This window comes from Cucurbita pepo, chromosome LG04 (genome assembly GCF_002806865.2).
Source record: "Cucurbita pepo subsp. pepo cultivar mu-cu-16 chromosome LG04, ASM280686v2, whole genome shotgun sequence".
Classification (NCBI taxonomy): Eukaryota; Viridiplantae; Streptophyta; class Magnoliopsida; order Cucurbitales; family Cucurbitaceae; genus Cucurbita; species Cucurbita pepo.
Window position 1 is genome coordinate 10,991,942 of NC_036641.1, and position 16,195 is coordinate 11,008,136.

A 16,195-nucleotide genomic window follows, 5' to 3' on the forward strand; every position below is an offset into this window, starting at 1 on the left:
ATGGTTTTATTTTATGTATTTAATTTTTCCTTCCAATTAAATCCTTCAAATTTTATATTAATTAGTTAAAAATATATATTTAACTTTTTGAGAGAATTACATTTATTTTTAGAACAAATCGGTCAGTTGACAGGACTTACACTTGAAAATCGGGTATAATCGAAATTAATTTGATTTATTGTTCATTCAAATTCTTGTTTCTATTAGATTCATGGTATTTCGTAGTTTCTTATCGCGTTAATTACCAATTCTCGATCACTGAAATTCCACAATAGTGTGGGGTGTCAGAGATCGAAGCCGTGCTTGAGGAGAATTATAACTTTTAGATTTCTTTTGTCAATTATGAGAGGAATAATCTTTTATGTCAAAGTCAACCTACTTCTACTCAGTTCCCTAGTGAACGTGTACGAGACTCACAGTATTAAATCATTTATGTTACGACAATGTTTTTATCTATGCATGAAAGTTATTCCAGTTAGTACCCACTGTTACAAATTGTTGGAGTTTTATATTGACTAATTTGTTAGATGAACACGACTCTCCATAATGGTATGATATTGTCCACTTTGAGCATAAACTCTCATGACTGTCCCAAAAAGTCTCATACCAATAGAAATCGTTCCCTCGAACAAAGTACACTATAAGCCTCCCTGCGGCTTATGGAGCTCTTGAATAGCCTCTCTCTTAATTGAGGCTTAATTTCTTTATCTGGAGCACTCGAACAAAATACACCCTTTGTTCGACACTATAGTCACTTTTGACTACACCTTCGCCCTGAGGCTTATGGAGCTCTCGAACAAAATACACCATTTGTTCGACACTTTTGTCACTTTTGACTACACCTTCGAGACTCGCAATTCTTTATTCGATATTTGAGGATTCTATTGTCATGGCTAAGTTTAGGGTATGACTCTGATACCATGTTAGGAATAACGGATCTCCATAATGGTATAATATTGTTCACTTTGAACATAAGCTCTCATGCCTTTGCTTTTGGCTTCCACAAAAGAACTCCCGCCAATTGAGATAGTATTATTTGTTTATAAACCCATGATTATTTCTTAAATTACCCGAAGATTTTCATCATCCAACGTAATTAAGTGGAAAATCATGAAAGTTCTTCCAAAAAACGTTGGTTAATTAGGATGTTTTTGTAATTAAGCTAAATTAAAAAAATTACCACTTAAATAGTATTAATAATTTTTTAAAATTTGCAATATTATTTTTTTTACCTTTTATAACATTGAAGTAAAAAAATTCAGTTATGATTAAAATGGTTGTTTTGATTAAATTACACACTTTTCGGTCCATATTCTAACGGTATTTTTCTTTAAAGATAATATTGCAATTTAAAGAATAAAGATATTTTATTTTTATAATTTAGAGAAGTTTCCACGTGTGTATATATATATATGCATAGAAGCCCAAAAAAGGCGAAAGAAAAACGGAGATATTTTGAGGTTCAGAAATATTTTGCGAGAGGAGAGCGAGGAGTCGGAATAATTTCCCCCCAAGAAAATGTCAATACGCCAAATCAACGGTGGCGCGTAACATCGGAGCCTTTACAATCCGTCCCATCTCTTACCACATGCGTCCATGGACGAAAACGATGGCTGTGGACCCAACTTCTCTGAAAAGAACGGCAATGGCAGAAGCAACCAGTTCCCTGTTTGTTCACTTCCATTGTTAACTACAGCAACGCTTTGAATAAGAGCTCATACCTTTCCACTTTTCACTTTTCAATTTTCACCTAGCTAAGTTTTGATTTCTCATTACCTCTCCATGAACATGCGATGAGGTTACTTCTATGAGCAATGGAGCTGGTTACTCGGAGTGCATCGTTGTCTTCGTCTGTTTCCTTTCTGCGTACTTCGAATTCGAGTTTTCCCGAATTTCGACGTCGTAGTTCGAAGCACAATGTAATTCCAATTCGGAGGAGAAGTGATATCCATTTGGATTTGGATGTTGATTGGATTCATTCTAGGATTAATGTATCGGAGACTAGAGCGAGTAGTCGTAGAGCAGAGGTGAGAACTTCAGTCACCGTGGCGGAAGAGGTGGAGATTTCCAATTCGAATCGTTTTGAAGTTTTTGAGGGCACTCCGACGCCTTTCGGTGCCACAGCTAGAGACGGCGGGATCAATTTCGCTATCTATTCTGGCAATGCGGTTTCAGCTACTCTGTGTTTGATAAATCTTTTTGATCTGCAGAAGGTTAAATCGAAATCGTCTCGGATTATTGCTTATACATTATCCACTTTTTTTTCTTCTCCGTCTCTCTCTCAAGAGCAAGCATCTCATTCGACCGGTAGCTATAGCTATTATATTCAATTTATGGTGATAGGCATAAAAACTTCGAGCAGCGTTTCTCTGGATGGAACTCTATACACAATTACTAAGTAGATCAGTGGCAAACTAAAGGAGTAGCACTTTTAATTTTATTATTATCATTATTATTTTGTAGGTTCTTTTTCTGTTTTCTTTTTAATGTTTCATTTCCCTTCACACGAATTCATATTGCAAAACTTATATTTCTTGAGGCAATCATGGCTCAAGAAGTTTCTCTGTAAACGTGATCTTTGAATTAGTTTGCTTTCAACCGTAGGTTCACTGTAGCTAACGGTTACCACTTACTTTTTACAGAAGAGAGTGGCCCAGGAGATCACTCTTGATCCCTTAACTAATAGGACTGGGGATGTCTGGCATGTATTTTTGAAGGGAGATTTTACCGATATGCTATATGGCTACAAGTTTGGTGGGAAATTTTCACCTCAGGAAGGATGCTACTTTGACCCTTCTCGGATTTTGTTGGATCCATATGCTAAAGTTCGTGTTTTCAACATTTTCTTTATGTATTCATTTATGATGATTAATTTTATCCCATATTTATTATTTCTATTATTTCCCTATTGTGATGTGAATAAATTGAAATTTGTTCGAGAGGGTGTATAGAGGGTTGCTGACTTCCTATTTCTTTCCTCAGGCCGTTATTAGCAGAGAGGAGTTTGGTGCCTTGGGACCCGATGACAACTGCTGGCCCCAAATGGCTGGCATGGTACCCACCGTTGATGATGAGGTAGAAAATGCATTTCCCATTTGGCTAGCTTTACCATTCTATGCTTCTTTTGCTTTCAGATTTCTTTGGTTTGTCTAGTAAGCTTATATTAATTGAAGTTGAAGCACGAAGGGAAAGATTACTGTGGTACAGTGCTACTTGATCTTTATTTTGAATGTATTGCAGTATATTCTTTTAAAAGATGGCATTTATAAATCTTTTATTGTTATTAGTTTAGAGAAAAATGCTTTTCTTCAAGAAGAAAACCTTTTCTGGACCCTATATGCTTATTTAAAAAAAAAAAAAAAAAAAAAAAAAAAAAAAAAAAGAAGAGAAAATGATTCTTCCTCAAGCCACAGGAAGTTAAGTAGCCTCCTTCTATAAATGCTTTTGAAAGACAATACAGTTCTATCTCGTTGTAGTTTGCTTTCTATGTTGAAGGCATCTAACATGCTTGATATATCAATATGTATTTGATGTGATGTTTTCAGTTTGATTGGGAAGGGGATTTACCTCTGCAACACCCACAAAAGGATCTTATAATATATGAAATGCATGTACGGGGGTTCACCAGGCATGAATCAAGTCAATCAGGATTTCCTGGCACCTATCTTGGTCTAGTGGACAAGTTAGATTACTTGAAGGTACATTACAGAGTGCTTCTATTACAAGTCAATCCTCTATACCCCTTTCTGCGTGCCTTTTCTTAAAATCAATTAATATATCTTTTATCTAAAAAACTCTGCAAATGCTATTGTCAGCGAAGTCCAACATTTTTTATCCATTCTTGATTTTGCTTTTCATGTTCCCAACTTAAACATAATGTTAAGAAGAAGATTTCAATTTTTTTGAGCAAATTTAGAATTAATTAATTAAAAATAAAAGGAATTTTATCTTATATAGGGGATTGGCATCATCATGAACTCTTGGTTGTATATGTATCAAAAACTCTTGGTTATGCACTATAAAAGTTTGTATAACTAATGTTGTCTACAAACAATTCAATTACTTTTTGACTTCTATATTTAGCAAACTAGTAAACTAATAAAAGAAAGTCAAATATAATTATCAACTATCAAATTCCCAAACCTATGAATTTTTTTCTCGCTGACCCATGAATTAAAACTACTACATGTCACTGACTTATAAAACATGTTTCAGTGAAAGATAAAATAGGGTATGGTATGGAAGAATTACTTGCTAGTGGTAATGAAACATTTTCATTATTTGATCAAATAGTTCTTGAACCTCTTTGTTTTTGGCTTGGTTATGGGGGGCCTGATTGGAGTCACTTTCTTTAGTTGGGATTGGTCTTTTTTTTTTGGGTGTTTGCATCAAGGCTAGCATTTCCTTGAGTTAAAAAAATATACGTGACCTAGTGAAGTATTGCATTTTGTATCTGATGAGGCTTTCTGCCCATCACTCCCCTCAACTTTATGGACTTTGAACCTAATAATTTCTTAGTTTAATTTTTTTTTTTTTTTTTTTTTTTTTTTTTTTTTTTTTTTTTTTTTTTTTTNAAATGCAATTTAGAATACTTGCTATGGTTCTGTCCTTCCATTACCACAAATGTTGATATCTATAACAAGTAATGCATATCCTATTCTTCCGTCCTCTTACTAATGTCTCAACTCTTTTTAATTATTTTTCCTTTCAGGAACTTGGGGTCAACTGTATAGAGTTAATGCCATGCCATGAATTCAACGAGTTGGAATACTATAGCTACAACTCTTTGTTGGGTGACTACAAGTATTTATCTGATTCCTTCATTTGGAGAACTTTTATTTTTCTTTTCTTTCATTCTTTCTTTCCTTCTTCTTTTTTTTTTTTTTTTTTTTTTTTTTTTTTTTTTTNTTTTTTTTTTTTGCCAAGTTTAATGCTGGCTACAAATTTTCCTCCGAAGAAGGGCCGATGTCCTTGACTGTTTTTGTATTCCAATGGCTTTAAAAATTAGTTATGTTGGATTCTGGATCCTTAAAATAATAATAATAAATGAGTCCATATACCATCTTTCTTGATCTTTGTCTTTTTCTTTTTTGTCATTAAATCATAGCAAGTCCAAATCTTTGTCCAGGGTGAATTTTTGGGGATATTCAACAGTCGGTTTCCTGTCACCAATGATAAGATATTCTTCTGCTGGCATTCGAAATTGTGGCCAGGATGCTATAAATGAATTCAAGCTTCTCATTAAAGAATCTCATAAACGTGGAATTGAGGTGGAAGACTGAAATACTTCCGTGGTTACTTTTGAAAGATTTCTTATTTTCACCTTTTTATTTAGCATTTCTTTTTTTGATCAGGTGATCATGGATGTAGTTTTTAATCACACGGCTGAAGGGAATGAAAATGGCCCGATTTTTTCTTTCAGAGGTGTTGATAATAATGTGTATTACATGCTTGCTCCAATGGTACGTATCTGTAAGATTATAATTAGCCGTCCTTGCTTTTTATTAAGAGGAGAATAACATGGCATCAGTATGATTTCTCAGTTTCTTACTAAAAAATACATTAACAAAAGATGGAAGAATGGTCTTTCAATTTTCTGAATTCAGCTTTCTTCAAAGTTTATGTTATTTTATCTATATGATATTTTGATAGTACTTCAACTGCTTGAAACACGTAGATTCCTTTTATAATGTGGTTAATCGTGGAATGAAAATCCCTAATTTCCTCCCATCTAATGTTTAAGATATCCTAGAGGAAGGAAAACCTAAGCATGCCACTGCTTGTTGCAAAGAAAAGAAAAGAAAAGAAAAAACCAATTCTCTCTTTAGAGTTGATAATTGCTGAAATAAAATGGTGAATGGAGAAATATTTAGGAACTAACGGCTGGTTCTAATTCTTTATATATGTTTAAGCATGTGATATGTGCATTCAATTTATGGAGCCTGGGCATACAGTATTTCTCTTACACTGGATGGTTGCTTTAAATTTAAACTGGTAGGGCAATATTACCTATGTGCCACAATTTAAGTGGAAGATAAAGCAATGGGTATGGTTTAGTTTAGTCTTCTTATTTATTTTTAATTTTTTTAATTTTTTTTGCATTCTTTATTTAATGCTTTCATGTTGAAAAATCTAACTTCATCCTTTTTATTAATTTATTTTATATAGTCTTACCGTTGTTTTTCAGGGAGAGTTTTATAATTATTCAGGATGTGGAAACACATTTAACTGCAATCATCCAGCTGTACGTAGATTTATTGTGGACTGCTTGAGGTAGATATATCATAGTTGTAGATACCATATTTTTGGCATATGTTAATTTCGGTTTATAGAAACACATGAAAAGAGGTATAGGAGAAAGAAAGATGCGATGTCTGCTTGTAGAAAGAATTATAGGGAACTGAGCAAAGTTGCTCCACAATATATCAAATCTAAACAAGAACAAAAATTGGCAAAACAAAAAAGAAGTAAAAAAAGAAAGAAAATAGAAAAAGAGAGAGTAGCCCCACTGTAAAAGGGGTCTGTACGAGGAACCAAATTGAAGATCACAAAAAGAGCTTCAATTATTGAGAGGATGCGGGAAATAATAAACTCCTAGTAGATATATAGAGGTAAGTGTCAAACCTAGTCATAGTCCACTCCTACTTTCAAGGACTCTCTAACCCGCGTGAAATTTTTTTTCTAAAACTCAAGCCACATATTCCTCAAATTAGGGAGGAAAAAAAAAAAAAAAAAAAAGGGCCACAAACCAAAGAGCCTCTCCCTCGTCTTGAAACAGACAGAAATAACCTATTACAAGCCAAAACACATTAGAAGTGTAAAAAGAACTATCCCAAATTGATTATACAAATTGACAGCCGCGCAGAGCCAAAACTAAACTCCTAAAAATATTCTCAGAGTAGACACCAGCCCTAATAACATAGAAGAAAGCCTTTGAATATCATCAGTAGGATGTTATGCATGTCCTGCTTTCTATATTTTAAATATTCTGCTTACCGTTAGTTTTACTTTAGTCTATCAAATCTTTTGGCTTTACCTTTGTGGTCATCTCCTCTGTTCCTCCCTCATGCAAGGAGTCTTGAAATGTCAATATCATGAATTTAATCGTTCACATCTTCATAAGGTTTTTCTCCTTATAAGTATTTTTGTTACTCAAGAAATATATCTACTGACTTCTGAACAAGTGCACACGTTATCCCTGGACTTGATTTTGCTGTGATTGCCTGCCTATCTTGCATTTTCAGAATAATTTTTTTTGTTTTTTTGAGAAGAAAACCTTTGGCCGCAGATATTGGGTGATAGAAATGCACGTGGATGGGTTTCGCTTTGATCTTGCTTCTATAATGACCAGAGGTAGCAGGTTATTGGCTGAACTTTCTATCTGTTACTTAATATCTGTATGGATGGATATTTTTCTCATTATTCATCATTTTCCTCTTTTGTGGACAGTCTCTGGGATGCAGTAAACGTGTACGGAAATCCAATAGAAGGTGACACACTCACAACTGGTTCTCCTCTTGGCAATCCTCCATTAATTGACATGATAAGTAATGACCCAATACTTCAAGGAGTGAAGGTATTTACTCTAAACTCCTCTCTTCTACTGGATTGTGTGCTTCAAGGACAATTATAAGCATACGGTTTATCTAATCTGCTACAAACTATCTATTTGAACTCTACTTTTGAATTAACTCTACTAGCTCTTGCTCATCAGAAGTTAATATATGGGCAGGTTGCTTCATCTTCAATTTGATTTAACTTCATAATTTTCTCCTTTTTCGATGTGTAGAAAACTTCAAATGCAGTGAGATCATTGTCTTTTTTCAGTATAGATCCTTTTAGAAGTGAATATACATCATCCTTATATGGTGCATTGTAATAGGCGTAAGGATATGGTTCAACAAAAAACCGTCGCTTATTACAATGAGCCATGAGTTAATAATATTCTATCGGTGGTATTTTGTTGGGAACAATATTATCCCATTATCATCTCATCAATCATATCTTGAAATAAGAGATATGGTTATTTTTCTAGAATTTGATATACTAGTTTTCAAGTGATCAGGGGCATGGCCCATACGTGACCGAGTAGTCAGTGGAGACATAAGTACCATATCCTACCCCATTTTTGGAGGTTGTGGTTGCAGTAGATAAAGATAAAATTAGAAAAAGGAGATGATACATTTCTTTTGTAAGGAAATTGTTAGAAAAGTATTGGGAATATTACATGATCCAGTTTGCTCCTAAACTCTTTCCCCATTTCTCAAAATCAAAATAACTGCAAAACAGGCGTTTGGAGTAGGCAACTAAACCTTTTTTTTTTATCTGTAAACATTTTCATTTTCAGAAATCGACAGGCATCAAGGGTTTTGATCATTATTTGGATAATTTCCTCTTTGAGGATTTATTAGGCAATGCTTGATTACTTATCCAGTTTCTCTTCATGAAATGTCAATCTTCAACTTAAATGTTTCATATAAGTTAAATTGGAGTGTGGTTTTTAGGCGAAACATTTTCAAAATGGAGCTTCATTAGATCTTTTACCTTAATTACGGATAAAGAATTATGATTTTATTGGGAAAGATAATATGACCTTTAGCCTTGTCTCCAAATTTTTTTCTTAGAACTGACCTAGCTTCCACCGATTATTTTCTAAGTCTCACCAGAATTTACAATAACATGGAGCTAATCTCACAATCTTAATTGATCTGCTTAGCTATCATTTCTACAAACCTAAAATCTCATCATTTTGGATTTCCTAATTATTATTATGGTTGTACATCGATCTTACTAATTAGGGTTGAGTTTGAAGTGCACGTCAAGTAAATAAAATACGCACTCCTTTAAGACATGGTTCTTAGTATTTAGTCTTCTTTCTGATCTCATGGAAGGAATTTTATATCGATTGAATTTGATGTCACCATCTCACGGATTAATTCCTTTCTTCCTTTTGTTGCTATCATTATGAATTAATCTTATTCCTTTTCATCTTGGAAATAGCTCATTGCAGAAGCATGGGATGCTGGGGGCCTCTACCAAGTTGGTACATTTCCTCACTGGTGTGTTTGGTCTGAATGGAATGGGAAGGTCAGCGTAGTTATTTTCCTTTTTGTTCGTTATTCCATAATAATATTTGGGAAAATGAGGAAAAAAAAAAAAAAAAAAAAAAAAACTATAACTATTGATAGTGATGCAATTTAAAAATATTTGTTTATATTCTTTGTACATTGGATCATGAGATGTTGTGATAAGAACCAAAATATCTCAATCATGCAATATGAACTTCAAGAAGATGCTGAAAAAATGTTGTTCAAATTACCACAAGATAAACTCAAGTTGTAATTCATGCCACACTAAATAAGAATCAAGTTTCATTTATTCTTGGATGGTTACAAATTTTGGATGGACCATAATTTAAAGTTATGGCGTTTCATTAATGTACGATAAGACTTTTTATCTACTTTAAGTTTTCATTTATATAGTGGCTAATTATGGTCATAAAAAATGAAAGTTACATCTCTTGAAATATCTCATGGAAGGTCAAGAGTTTCATTTTGAGGCAATATAAAGTCAGGTGTGTTATCTTTGTAAAATAGACTTGGAAAATGTATTTGAAAGAGCATTCCTGCCTTCTTTTAGCCAAGGACTAATTTTACTAATTTTTTTTGTAATTCTATGTAGTGGTTGCATGCTTAGAATTATTTAAGCTTGACTTGATCAATTTTACTTGTGGAGTGATTCGAATCTCAAACAAATATTTTTGCCTCGAGAGATGTTTGATTAACAAGATAACCTGAATCTTACCTTCCCTTAGAGTGATTCTTATGGTTTTGGAGTTCTTTGATATTTTAGATTTAAAGGTCTTGTTCTTCGGCAAGATTTCGATTAATAAGATAATCCGAATTTTACTTTTTTCAGAGTGATTCTTATCGTCTTGGGGTTCTTAGATATTTTAGATTTAAAGATTCTGTTTTTCAACAAGATTGTTAGATCAAATTCCCTAGGGTTACAGTCATTTGGATGAAATCAATTTGATTTGGGGGTTTTAGCATTTGTGACGTAGGGATTTGCATATCCATGAGAATTTATGAAGGTTCTTAGGTTCAGTTGGCTGAAGTTACCATATCATGTTACAACCCTTTTCACTTGAAGTAAAACAAGCTTTCAATTGGAGGCAAAACCTCTCCACAATTAATCGTTAGCTCCACTAAAAAATTTGTGTGAAAGGTGTATTTATACTCAGGATCTAACCCACCATATGGATTATTGAGCCCAACAAAATATAATGTAGCCCAGGATCAAGTTCAAGACGCACTCATTAAAGGGTTAATTTGAATAAAACAAGCCCTCATGCCTAAATTACATGCCTAAGAAGGACAAACTCGTGAAGGATGAACTCATGAAGGATGTGTGAATGGTCATGCAATGAACAAGATTGCAAATAGATACTGCTTCCCTATTCTTTGATTGGAGTTCACTTATTCTTCAGGATTGTTGGGAAATGGTTACCACGAAATATGTGTCTTGAACCAACGGCAGATGGAAGACTATTTAAGACGAGTGAGGGATTTGTCTAATTTCTGGATAGTCAGAATCTTAAACCATCGGAGCTGTGAAATTGGAGAGACTGTTGGTTAAGGACATTTGTGGAAAGTATTAGAGATCTAATCTACCAAGTAAGCAACCATTAAATTGAAAGTTAAAAAGTAAAAGAGTGCCACCTGACTTAAATATAAAAATAAGAATGACTGGAATTTGGTGGATCTTCAATTATCCAACTTTAGGATTTCTCAAAAGGTCTTAAGGATTCTAATGTGCTATAAGAACCTCCAGCTATGTACTTGCATAATTTCATATTGTTTATGATATTTGATCATAACTTTCTTTTCTTTCCTTTTTTTTTTTTTTTTGTCAATTTCAGTACCGAGACATTGTACGGCAGTTCATCAAAGGCACAGATGGCTTTTCTGGAGCTTTTGCTGAATGTCTTTGCGGGAGTCCTAATCTTTACCAGGTTGTGTAGAGTTTCTCTTCCTTCTCTTTTGTCATATAATGTTACTTTTATACTGATAGTTTAGTCCGGCCTGTCAACTTTTTGTGGAAAGGATAACAGAGATGTATAATAGCTTTGGATGTATTTTCTAGAATGATAGAAGAGAGTCAATGTTTTGAAGTATCAAGCAAAGAAGCACTGCACATTCATAGCGCCATCATAACAGAGAATTGCTTTGGTGCAAGGCTTCCTGTGGGGCATGAATATTAGAAACCAGCATGATGAGTACATTGCTAGGGAGCAGGGCTTTGAACGAGTAAAAGCTTTGTGAGCTGTGCATTGCAATGATTTGGCATACTGCCTGGTTTAATTGCATGAATTATTACGTACTATGTTTTTGTATAGGGTATTTGCATGTTGAATAGAATATCGAACAATGACTTCTTTTTGCATATTGAGTTAAGTATCTAACAATTCTTTTACAGGGAGGAGGAAGGAAACCGTGGAATAGTATCAACTTTATTTGTGCACACGACGGTTTCACTTTGGCTGATTTAGTGACGTACAATAGTAAACATAACTTAGCAAATGGTGAAGACAACAATGACGGTGAAAACCATAATAATAGCTGGAACTGTGGACAGGTATGCAATCGGTTGTAGGCATCTTGTACAATCGTCATTGATTTGGTATGTAAGATAAGATAATTGGACCTATTAACAACGAACATTAGGCGGTACTTCTTTTCATTTCAAGCACTTTCCAGCGCTTGAAAGACAAATATAAAGTAGATGGGGAGCCTTATGATTTTAACCGAGGATCAAAGAAATTTTGCAAGTCCTTTGCAATAAATGAAAGAAAAGAATCTAGGATTAATCACCATGTTTGTTCTTCAGTTTTGAAACTAGGCATACATTAGCTATTTGTGCATCCAAAAGACCGAAAACCTCATCAATGTCTTTTTTCTTTTCCCCGATGCTACACAAGAGTTTAGTTCAATGGTGAAAGCTCAATTCCACCAATGGCTTCAAAATCTTGTTGGATTCCTCTCCAAGAGATATGAAGTAACTTTTTCATTGAATTTATGAGAAGTTACCACCATCATACCGTGCCTCTCTTCCCCTTCTCACTCTTCACCTCTCTTCAGCTACTATCCCTACCTTCCAGCCATGCCTTGCCATCCTTCTGAATGTTTTTTCAGTACACATTAAGTTCGTAAATGATGCCACCGTCGAGACCTACAACAAGATTAGGAATACTCGAAAAGAAACAAAATGGATGACATCCATGGATCCATGAAAAGCTAAAACCTGTTTTGCTGTAACTTTATCAATCTAAACAAATATCTTTTATTTCTTTTAGGGAGGAGGAAAGATTAGAACCACCCTCTTTGTGGAGGGTATCTTAACCGCAGAACCAACATTTCAAGACGCGTTTTATTGAAATGTTTGATTTTCTTTTATCCACAAGAGCCAGAGGGAAGGACAGGAGAAATGTGAGGGTGATAGAGTTCGCCGTGAATACTTCTAAATTTACTGAATCTTACTGTGGTTCTCCAAGGGTGTGATCTAGAGAATAAGAACCATCAAAGTATGTTTTCCCTGAAAAGATATTTGCATCAAATTTTCATGAGACAGTAGGAGTATTAGTTGCCTGAAAGTCTATATTTAATGTTCAATGAGTTGAAATAAGTATTAGAGGCTGCTAAGATTTTATTTAATAGAATGAGCATTAGTCTTTCTATACGGGTGTCTCCAGAGAGCTTTTTGCACCATTTTGGAGACATTCATACCTATATTCGATTTGTTCTTTTTTTTTTTTGGGTTTTGTTTACTATTAGTTTCACTTTCTTTTAATGTGATTTCCCCCCTCCCCTTTTAATGTGCTTGTTTCTCATATTATACAGGAGGGAGAGTTTGTTAGCATCTCTGTAAAGAAATTGAGGGAAAGACAGATGCGAAACTTCTTTGTCTGCCTCATGGTTTCCCAAGTAAGATTCACTGATTTAATATATGATATGTTAATTCTTTAGGTCTTAAACTATAACGACTCGACTTCTTAAACTTGATTTTTGAGGTTGCTACTACATGCATGCAAAATATGAACTTTTGCAAGGTAAAGCAGAAGTTTAGGTAAGCCAATGTAAAAGATTTCATAGAAACCTTGAGTTCCGGATCTAACTCAATGAATAAAGAACTTTTAAATAACTAAAAAACAAGGAATAAAATAATAGAGCACAAAACATGAATGGGTAATTCTAAAATCCTAGGACCTTTAGTCCGACAATGTCTCCATAGGCTTGCCAGATTGAATGCCCTTACCATACGCCTCGTAAGTCATGTACCATCTGGAATGAAAATAAAGGTAGCATGGGTGAATATAAAAGTACCAGTAAATAGCCCCACTTTTGAGGGTTTCAAGCTATATTCGTACTTAAAGCTCGTGACATTGAAAAATGCAGGATCTTGACCAGTTATACATAAATGTATCTTGATACCAATGAGACATTAACTGAAATCATGGAATCACCATGTCTAACTGTTTTGCACTGACATGTTTTGATGCATAATTAACTGAAAATATGGAAAGATTCTGTCTAGGTGAGCAATTAACCAATCCCTAAATTGAATCAACTAGGGGGCCTATGCTGAACATGAAGAGGAGTAACCTCAAAGTTGAACCAACTATGTCTATGATGGCCAGTCTTGATAAACCAAGTGTCACTAGAGATTAGTTAGTGATTCCTTAGTGGTACTAGGTCTATCCAAACACAGTATCTCATGAAAAACATTATGGCTGAACATGAAGGGGAGTGACACCAAAGTTGAACCAACACGGGTGCCTATATGGGTCAATTCTGTAAGGTGAAGTGTCACTAGAGGTTAGTTGGCTATCCTCTAGCACAACCAAATGCAAAACATACACAATACGCATATACATAACTTGCAGGGAAAGACAATTCTCACCAGCAATCACATTCAGAACCATTGACAGAAAGAACATGAGAATTTGGATATCTGAAGGTGGGTATCCAAAGATTCCCACAAAATGAACAGCACCTAATACGATTTGATAACTTGACATCACTACCATGCATTTTAATTTGCGACGGAAATAAAAATGTTGGTTGTGTGTGCTCCAATAATAAAAAATAGTAATTCAATTCTGAACAAGATTATTCTCCCTCGATGTATTTTAACTCTAAATCCTGGTTTAATTGTGTGGGTGACTGCAAACATCTCCTCTGAGACCACTTTCTTATAATACGGTATGATTACATATACATAGCATGTATACACAGGCCTCATTATAGTATATTTCTCCAGTTGCAACATTTATTTGATCATAGTTTCTCTCCACTATAATAAGAAGTCTAAAAACATGAATAATAGAACATCCCTCTCCAATTTGTCGATTTAATTCTTGCAAAATTAGTGTTTAAGCTTTGTTCCAACTGTTTTTATCTGACCAGGGCGTCCCAATGATATATATGGGTGATGAATATGGCCACACAAAGGGGGGGAACAACAACACGTATTGCCATGATAACTATGTAGGTCCTTGCTCGCTATTTTCTGACCTTTATTGTTGAGCTGAAATTCAATTATGTTGATCAGAGCTGCTAACTTTGCTGCAGATCAATTATTTCCGCTGGGATAAGATGGAAGAGTCATCCTCTGACTTCCATAGGTTTTGCAGACTTATGACCACATTCCGCTAGTATGTGCTTCCTTTTCTGAATTGATTTCTTTCGTGTAGTACGGTGTTGTGAATTACTTTTTCTGTATGACCTTGCAGCGAATGCGAGTCACTGGGCTTGAATGATTTCCCCACAGCTCAGAGACTACAATGGCATGGCCATTCTCCTGGAAACCCTGACTGGTCTGAAGCAAGCCGTTTTGTCGCCTTTACTCTGGTATGTTTCCTTTTCCAAATAGTACTTGCTCATTCAAACCATCCATTCTTCTCTTTTCCAATCTGGCATGTTGCAAGGTTATTTAGATCAAATTACACGATTAAACTCTAAATTTAAAGTTGTGTCTAATAGGTTTGAAATTTCATATTCAAATTACACGATTAAACTCTAAATTTAAAGTTGTGTCTAATAGGTTTGAAATTTCAAATTTGTATTAAATAGGTCCCTTAACTTTAAACAAGGTAATAGATCACTAAACCTTCAATTTTGTGTTTGATAGGTTCCCAAACTTTAGAGGATGTCTAATAAGTTCTTAAGCTTTCGATTTTGTGTCTCAGGAGCCCTTTAAGCTTTCAAGTTTGTGTCTAATAATTATTTAGTTACTCAATATTTTCTTAAAATTGATAAATCTATTGAACACAAATAAAAAGTTGGTCCCTATTAAACGCGCATGATTGCATGATTCAATTTATGTTTAGTAGACCTGCTAATCTTAAAAAATGTTGAATATGTGAAACACTTAATTAGACTCAAAATTGACAGTTCAAGAATCTATTAGATACTTCTTAATCTTAAATTTGTTTTACCCCGTCTAGGTCTTTTGTATCCACTCGATACCTTGACATATAACATATTGCTTTTCAACTTGTTGGGATCATATCAGTCATGCACTCAAGTAGATTCTGATATTGAGATGATTTGTACCCAGGTCGATTCAGTGAAACGAGAAATTTACATCGCCTTCAATGCTAGTCATTTACCTGTCACCGTGACATTACCCGAGAGACCCGGATATCAATGGGAACCATTGGTGGACACAGGTAAGATTTCACCATTCGACTTCCTCACAAGCGACCTTGAAGAAAGAGATGTGGCAATTCAACAGTACGCTCACTTCCTCGACGCAAATCTTTACCCCATGCTTAGTTATTCTTCCATCATTCTTCTCCTCTCTCCAGAAAAACATGCATCAACCTGATAATCTTCATATCGCATGTCCCTTCAATAATTCTTCCTCTGATATATGTGCATGTGAATATTTTACATATACATAACACAGTGGGATAGATGGATGCCTGTGATATTCATTTCCTCACATGACCTTCATCTTTGAATAAAAACATGGTTGGAACTTGGAACTCAGTAAAAACTTACAAAGCTACCAATGATCATAAATTTGAGTAATTTTGTACAAATCAGTATTATTATCGTTTGTAGGATCAGACTAACGTCAGGGCTGTTGTCGGCTGCACAGTTTTTTTTTTTTTTTTTTTTTTTTTTTTNGG

General features: G+C 34.5%; 1 protein-coding gene across 1 annotated transcript; it reads left to right on the forward strand.

The window, feature by feature from the left end:
• The first annotated feature begins 1,451 nt into the window (after positions 1-1,451).
• Positions 1,452-16,082, forward strand: LOC111793927 (isoamylase 1, chloroplastic). The gene is made up of 18 exons (XM_023676005.1): positions 1,452-2,213; positions 2,643-2,825; positions 2,983-3,075; positions 3,546-3,698; positions 4,712-4,803; positions 5,129-5,270; positions 5,355-5,462; positions 6,188-6,273; positions 7,289-7,360; positions 7,450-7,576; positions 9,001-9,087; positions 10,922-11,014; positions 11,479-11,637; positions 12,900-12,983; positions 14,466-14,546; positions 14,631-14,713; positions 14,792-14,909; positions 15,619-16,082. Exons 1-18 carry the CDS (start codon positions 1,815-1,817, stop codon positions 15,886-15,888), a joined length of 2,430 nt encoding a protein of 809 aa, XP_023531773.1. The 5' UTR covers positions 1,452-1,814; the 3' UTR covers positions 15,889-16,082.
• The last annotated feature ends 113 nt before the right edge of the window (positions 16,083-16,195 follow it).

Bases quoted from the DNA above. Each gene is read 5' to 3' on its own strand.
- LOC111793927 (XM_023676005.1), top strand. From the start codon at position 1,815: ATGGAGCTGGTTACTCGGAGTGCATCGTTGTCTTCGTCTGTTTCCTTT. The intron at 3,699-4,711 runs GTACATTACAGA...TTTTCCTTTCAG, and splicing joins ACAAGTTAGATTACTTGAAG to GAACTTGGGGTCAACTGTAT. The intron at 5,271-5,354 runs GTGGAAGACTGA...TTTTTTGATCAG, and splicing joins CTCATAAACGTGGAATTGAG to GTGATCATGGATGTAGTTTT.